The sequence below is a fragment of the Dendrobium catenatum genome, unplaced genomic scaffold (assembly GCF_001605985.2).
Source record: "Dendrobium catenatum unplaced genomic scaffold, ASM160598v2 fragScaff_scaffold_1105, whole genome shotgun sequence".
Lineage (NCBI taxonomy): Eukaryota > Viridiplantae > Streptophyta > Magnoliopsida > Asparagales > Orchidaceae > Dendrobium > Dendrobium catenatum.
The window spans coordinates 1,276,367-1,284,106 of record NW_021319567.1 but is presented as its reverse complement, the minus strand read 5'-3'; the positions used below and the strand labels follow the sequence as shown (position 1 = coordinate 1,284,106).

General features: G+C 37.4%; 1 protein-coding gene across 2 annotated transcripts; it reads right to left on the bottom strand.

The window, feature by feature from the left end:
- Positions 1-4,021: 4,021 nt before the first annotated feature.
- On the bottom strand, positions 4,022-7,470 carry LOC110100666 (zinc finger CCCH domain-containing protein 24). Of its 2 annotated transcripts, XM_028698553.1 has the most exons (3): positions 7,165-7,470; positions 5,155-6,665; positions 4,022-5,076 (listed from the first exon to the last, which is right to left on the bottom strand). In XM_028698553.1, the coding sequence occupies exons 2-3, from the start codon at positions 6,547-6,549 to the stop codon at positions 4,522-4,524; spliced, it is 1,950 nt and encodes a 649-aa protein (XP_028554386.1). In that variant the 5' UTR covers positions 6,550-6,665; positions 7,165-7,470; the 3' UTR covers positions 4,022-4,521. The 2 variants fall into 2 exon arrangements, with proteins under 2 accessions (XP_028554386.1, XP_020683925.2); XM_020828266.2 differs by having other exon boundaries at positions 4,022-6,665; positions 7,165-7,469.
- Positions 7,471-7,740: the final 270 nt, after the last annotated feature.

The window sequence follows — 7,740 nt, the reverse complement described above, 5'->3', positions numbered from 1 at the left end:
CGATGCTTTTAATTTTTTTTTTTTTTTTTAAATGTTATATGGAGAAAAATAGTTAGACAAAATGTAATATGGACTGAAGTTGTGCTGAAGGATTTTTGCATAAAAGATTTAACATCTTATGAGACTCACTGTATATAAATGTTGTAGCAAGTATCTAATGATGATGATGCCTCAATGCCAATCACTTGCATTTCAAATTACTGCTTAAAGTCTAAGAGTATTAGTAATCAAGAATTTGGATTTAGGATCTGTTTGGGATGGCTATAGCTTTTTATAAAGGAGGCTGTAAAGTCGTTGTGGAGAAAATAGCTTCTTAAAATAAAAAATTACTGAAAGTGGTTAAAAAATAATGGTCAAATAAAAATAGTGGTCACAGTTTGAAAAGCAAAGCAGTCAGAAAGTTGTCCTGAATGAAGTCTTAGGCTTCATTTTGGGCAAGCTTTCTGATTTCATTGTAAAGCTGTTGTTGAGAAAATATTTTTTTTAAATTGTTGTAGATTGTAGCTTCCCAGCACAATTTAAAAAAAAAAACAATAAAAATGCATTGATCAAATAGAAATTATAATTGCAACATGAAAAACAAAGTAATAAGAAAGATGTCTCAAATAAAATCTTATTCTTATTCTGAGCCCTATAAAGTTAAACTCCCACACTTATCTCAATACCTCCACTTACGCATGCAAACTCTTTGATGAAGGTGAAGCCCCAATCAATGAACAATGTGCATGGCGGTGGATCTTTATTTATTTAAAAATTCTATCGACAAATGAGCAATAATAAGATGATTTGAAATATATATTTTTTAATTTGCTAGTTTAAAATGAGAAAATACTTGCAATTTATAATGCTTATTCTTCATATTCTAAAAGAGTTAATAATTATTTTATTATTAATGCAATCAAGTATTTCTTTTTAATATAAATGATTAAAGTATTATTCATCTATTAATCTTTAATTTTATTGCATATTTGGTTTTTTTATAATAGTTATAGCTGAAAAAACTCTTTGAACTTGTTGCGGGCTGGAATATACGCGGTGATAGAGTTGTAATTTTACATCTAAGCGTTGCACAGATATCCAACTCACATATAGAGAACACAATATTTTTTATGTGGAAAATCCTAAAAAGGGGAAAAACCACGGGGTCTAGCCTAGTTGAAAAGATTTAACTAGAATTTGAGTTGAGCACAGTGGACTGACTTGTCCCAGATGGCGATCAGATTACAAATGTCAACCGTATTGTTGAAGTCTAGTGTTAAATCTGACGTCACTTGGAAGTTAGGGCGTCAATTAGTAGTCCGACAGTGACTTGGCAAAATTCTGACGTCAGTTGATGGTCTGGCGAAGTTTGGGGCCTCAAGTGTTGGTCTGATGAATGTGAGGGCCTCAAGTGGTGGTCCGACGAAGGTGAGGGCCTCAGGTAGTGGTCTGGCGAGGGTGAGGGCCTCAAGCAGTGGTCCGGCAAAGGTGAGGGCTTCATGTGGTGGTCCGACAGAGCAACAACGTCAGACGGTGGTCCGGCAGAACTAAGGCGGTGGTCGAGGAAGAGCTTCTTCCTTCTCTTCCTTCTCTTCTTCCTTCTATTCTCTTCTTCTCTTCTTCCTTTTTGCTTGGGTCCCTTATCAAGAGAAATGATGGGTCTATTTATATATTTCTGGAGTTGCATGGCCCATAAATATGTGAGAGATCAAAGGTAAATAGGAAGTGGTTGATGGACGACAGATGTTGAATCCCTTGATCAAGGACCGTTTGATGGACATTTGAATGTTTTAGTGATGTTGGAATTCGGTGATCTTGGGCTCGTTGGATTCTTCTCGTCGAGCCGCTCGATTCGACTATAAGCACGTTATGTTTGGAAACTGTTTGGTAATCCAAATTGTGGTTTGAATCTTCCAACAGTGCTTCTAACCCTTGATTTGGACCCGTTTTGGCTCGGATTGGGTTGGATTTGGTGTCGTTGGGTTCGTATTCTCGAGACGCTCTATTCAACTATAAGTTTGCTGAAATCGGAGTTCAGATGGTTCCAATTTTAATTTCGGAAGTTTCCAACTTGATTTTGCATCGAGATTCATCCCCGATCAAGATAATTTTTTGATGACATATCAGAACTCATATTACATTTAACTTAAAATATATTCATAAATATTTCATGATAAATTTTATAAGAATATTCAAAAAATAAATATTGTATTTTAAATTATTTGATTATAGTTTCACTCTTCTACATTTAAAAAGTATTATGTTATATGGCTATAACTTAAACAATTTAGTAAATTCATGCTGTCCTAGATGTATGAAGATTAATTAAAAAATTAAAATAAATCCCTATTTCTTATGTGACTTTTTTAAAGCTTTTCCTTTCATTTTTACTCTTAGATAAGATGTTTCATCATAATATTTCTTTATTATCTTCTTGTTCAATTCAGTGTAGAAGCAATAGTTAGGGTTAACATTTTAGTTTGAAGATCAAATCTTGCTCAAAGATTAAATCAATGTATTATTCGGATCAAGCCAAATGAATCGAGAACTATTTGATGGTGAATAGATGGGGATATTATTAGTAGCATTCAAGTTGGATGGTTGAAGTGGAAGAATGCATTGGGCATGTTGTGTGATAGAAAAATACCCCTCAAATTTAAAAGAATTCTAAAAGATGATGATGAAACCTGCAATGCTTTATGGTGCAAAATGTTGGCTGTTAAAAGATAATTATAAAATTAAGTAAACGGTTGCATAGATGAGGATGCTTGGAAGGATGAGTGGCTTTACTCTTAGAGATAGAATGTGAAATAAGCATATATGTGTAAAGGTTGGAGTAGCTTCAATGGCAGATAAGATTAGAGAGAGTCGTCTTAGATGGTTTAGTCAGATAAAATGTTAGTTTCTTGATAACCCAATTAGAATTGTATAAGTATGAGATTTGGCCTATGTTAAGGGGTAGAAATAGACCTAAAAAAGACTTGATTATAAAATATTAAAAATGATATTTTTTAAATTAGATTTAAATAAAAATTTAACTTTTAACCTGTCATAATAGAGAAAAAGAATTCATGTAATCAACCCCGTATAGTTGAATAAAGACTTGATGTTACGTTATTGTTGTACTAATCTTAAAATAAATTCAATAAACTCTAACTCCATCATATTAATTATATGATATCAATCTAATCTGATCTAAAATCAAAATCTGGCTGAAAGACCTAACTAATCATAGACAACTGGGATGGAAATAATCAAGAACAGAAGTAGTCTGGTTGCTGGTCAAGAGACAAGAAGGAAACAAGTAGCTTTACTATTGTTGGCAACCTGCCACCATCCCACTTCCATAAGCTTGAAAGGATAAATTTGTAAAATTAATAAAAATATCATTAAATCAAATATATACATCTGAATGCTGAGTGTCAAAAAAATAATTAATATTTTTAATTAAGAATAATATGATAATTGAAATGGCAAGATGATGCAAAAAACAAAAAGATTAATAATAATAATAATTAATAATCTCAATGATCATCTAAATAAGAACAAAAGTAAATGAAACTTATAAAACTAATCTCAAATAATTGAGATATAATTAAAGATAATAAATAAAATATTCTACTACTAACAGTAATGAATATTGTTAGGTACCATAATACTAAGGCATGCTAGCTTTATATTAAATCCACATGAAATAATTAAAAAAATTTTGATATAAGAAATGATAGGATGAGAGTAGAATTTTTAAACAAAAAACAAATTAATCAATAATGTTTTTCACCTTCCTTAAAATAAAATAAGCAAAGTAAATTAGAACACAGTATAAAAAAATTATTATGTGGAGTTCGGATATAGCTCGTGTCCAGACTCTAATGAAATTATGCCACATCAGTACTTATACACATTAGTGTACAAATTATACACACTACTGCGTAAAAGAGACATGACGCAATCTCGTTAGAGTTCAAAGGCATCCAAGACTCTGCACGTAATAATTTCTCCTCGCATAGTACAAAAATACAAAATTTTGAATGAGAAGATAGCAATAGAAAGAATAATGGAATTCAAATTAATAAGCAAGTTTGTTTAAGATAAAGTACAGACCTTAATCTGAAAAGACTCATTAGAAAATCAAATACAACGCTCATGATACCGACAACTGAAGAAACATAATCCATCAGATTTTTCTCTTCTCAGCTGGAATCAAAAGCAGCTTTCTCTAACATGGTAGCAAACACCTGAGAGTTGAAGATGAGGAAGAAGTTTCCAGTGAAAAAGCAATAGAAACTCTGATAACTTTAAATTCAGAAAAAAATAAACTTGGAGAGAAAGTAATTGTTGCCCTGGGCAGTCCTTCAATTGACCCAGGCAATGCCTCCCTCCATTAGCCTGTCCAAAATACTCTTCTAGTAAAATAAAACAAATCTTTGAAGAAAATGAATCTTTCCAATAACCCATCCATTTCCAACCAAAGAACTTATTTATCAAGCCATTGAACGCATTACCAAACAGCAGAGAAGATAATAGAATCTCTAATTTCCACTAAGCAACTAACTGATCCAGCTGCATCTGCTCCAACCAAGCCCCAAGTACAGCAGCGTGATCATCATTAGTACCAGCAGCAGGGGCCACTGGTTTCTCCATGGGAGATTCCTTCACCAATGACTGAACCCACGAAACATCAGGCTCTTCGCCTCTCGAACGCAGATCGAAGGAAGATGATCGTCGAAGCTGACCCATGTCTTCGCCGTTCGCACCCCAATCAACTGGTTTCGATAATGAACTCAACCTGGACCAGGATGAGCTGACGGGCGAGCCCACAATGGCAGCAGATGCTGCAGTTCCAAGCTCACGGGAGCTAAGACTCCTCAGAGTATTCTGCTGTTGCTTCTCTCTCAGTGCAAATGCTGCAAGTCGCGAGCTTGTCGGAGAACCTGTATCCAAGCTTCGTGGAGACATCCTTCCAGGCGAAGAAGATAAGCCAAGAGAAGCCTGCAAGAGAGAGGAATGTCCAGTAATTGGCTGATCCACATTGGTCTTTGGCGAGAACATCCCAGTTTTTATTGGTGAAAGGAGGCTTTGCTGCTGCTGCTGAAACTGATTAAGGATAGCAACCTTATGTGAGGGAGAGAAGATGGTTCCCTGTTCAGAGTTACATCTAGGAGATAAAGATACCTCAGCTGAGAAAAGCTCATCGAGGTTCTTCGACCGGGCTATTCTGTTTCCAGCTGAAGAGCTAAGACGAGAAACACAGAGATCATTAATCAATTGCTGGGTTTCGAAATCCTGCATCAAGTAGTCATCGAACGGTATGTCTCTGGCGCTGAGAGATGACCTAAGCCTGCTTGATTGCAGGTTGCTTCCAGGAAGGTGAAGGGCAGGCACATTAGGCTGCGGCCAATTAAGAGAATTGTGAGAAATCGCATTGGTAGAAGGCGACATGGGCGGTGTAAAGGAGGACATGATAGCTGAAACAGAAGATGGAGAGCCTGGCAACAGGCCCATTGCAGCCATTTCCATTGCAGATGAAACGGATGATCTAGGCGAAGGCACAGCTGAGCCCGTAGAAATGTACAGAGGACGTAGCTCTTCGTTCGTGTGGGCGAAGAAACAAACCCTTCTTGCGCAGTTAGTCCCATCCTTGCACAGCCTCGTGCGATACTGAGCTGGGTGAAGCCAACACTCAAATACCCCATGCGCATACTCACATATATCTCCCCTTCTACATGCCCCTTTGCGAAAATCGGGGCAAGGAACACAACTGTAGTGATATTTTCTGGGGTCCCGTCTCCTTGCATTTTCCCCAGGATGAACAAAGGGGCACTCGGTCCAATCATGAGAGTAAGCCCTCGAGCAAGGCCGGACCTTGAATGAGAACATCCGGAACTCATCTGTAGCATAGATGCTGTTCTTGATGTCAGGAAGGGATGGATCAATAGGGTACTCTTTCTTCTCTGGAAATGAAGGATGATCCTGAAATTTACCATTCATTGGAGAAGAGGTTGAATCGGATGAAGGAGATCCATCTTCCTCTGTTGATGATGACAGAGAAAGCGAGTTGGATGTGCATGTAGAAACCCGAAGATCTTGGCCATGAATTTCAGTAACAGCACCATCAGAACTTCCAAGAAGATCTTCAAGTGCAGCCTTCGCATTAGAAAGTTTACGCGGGACAGTAATAACATCAGCTGGCCGATCACCATTTGCATCTATACAATTAGGGTTAGCTCCAGCGGAAAGAAGAATTTTTACAGCCTCAACAGCGTCCACGGAACCACCAGAAGCAGCACAATGGAGGGCAGTGGTTTTGTCCGGGCTGCAATACCGGTTGACATCAGCAGAGGAGAGTTTAAGAATCAAATTGAGCACATCAAGGCTACCATAAGTGGCAGCGACCATGAGCGGAGTCCGCTGCTCGATGACCTTCTTACGGCCATACCACTCCCCAACCTCATCAATGGAAGAAAGGTTTCGAACAATAGATAGTTGGAAACCGTCCACATCATTGTTGGCTGCAAGCTCCAGCACGCTTGCAAAAGCCCCATCGGTCTCAACGTTGAGGTGATTCATTGCTTTTATATGTTCAGTTAAGAGCTATCTTGGCAAGAGGAAAACGAAGACGAAGATTGCGATAAGTTTATATGTTCCAGAGCACCGCACATGCTTCGATTCATCAGAGATTTTGCCTGAAGAAAAGGTTGATGAGTTTTGACAACAGAATTCTATAGCACGATCATCATAACGCCTAAAAACTAACAGCCACGTAATATCAATACTGAATCCATCGAATCCATGATAGCAGTCACAGAAAAGATCGTGTATGATCCTAATCTTAAAAGCCCGCTCAAACAAATTCAAACCAGGGATTACTATAACTAGTATTTTCACAATTATTTGAGAACAAAAATCAACGGTTTACTGTTCCATGATTCAAGTCAATTGAGTTCCATTTGGGAAACCAAAGGAAAACTGGTTAAACAAAAACAAATGATCCATCTCACTGCGAGGTTTAATTATCGTCACTAACAACCACCATCCATTCTTTAGAATCACACAAAGAAAATGAAATCAACTAAAAGATCAAATAAATGAAATAAAAAAAAAACAAAACAAATCTAGATGAACAAACGCACAACTAAGACATAGCAATCTGACCAGAAGCCCACACAGTGTTCGAATCTTTACCTATTCCCAATGGATCAGCACAAACCGAGTTGAATCGCCATCAAATCGTGGCGGATAAGCTGCAATACAATCGAACTTCTACTGATCTCTCCAACCTCCACGAAAGTCAACCGATTCATACAAAGAGAAGGTCTTACAGCCAGAATCGTTTAATCGAAGCAGAGATCAGGGGTGAAAAGAAATCTAGAAGAGAACCAAAGAAGAAAAAAATGGTATCAGAGCTTCTTCCTCTGCTTCTCGGAATGAAAGCGAAATGAAACGCAAACGAAATGACGAAACTGAATTTGGGGACCGCGAAATTTAACCCCCTCCCCTGCCCTCTACTTCTACTGCGGCCCGCGGGCCTCCTCGAGATGAAATCCACTCCAAATTAACCCAAATTCACCCGTCATGCGTATGGGATTCACTCCAAAATTCAAAATTTTAAATTAATGGTGACCGGCTGAGCCGGTGGACAGAAACTCTATTTTCATTTTTCAATAAAGAAATTCATTGCCGCCCATAACAAATAACCGTATATTGTCGAAATGGAAGCGATTTAAACTTTAAAGGGGAAAAAAATTACAGAACATATTT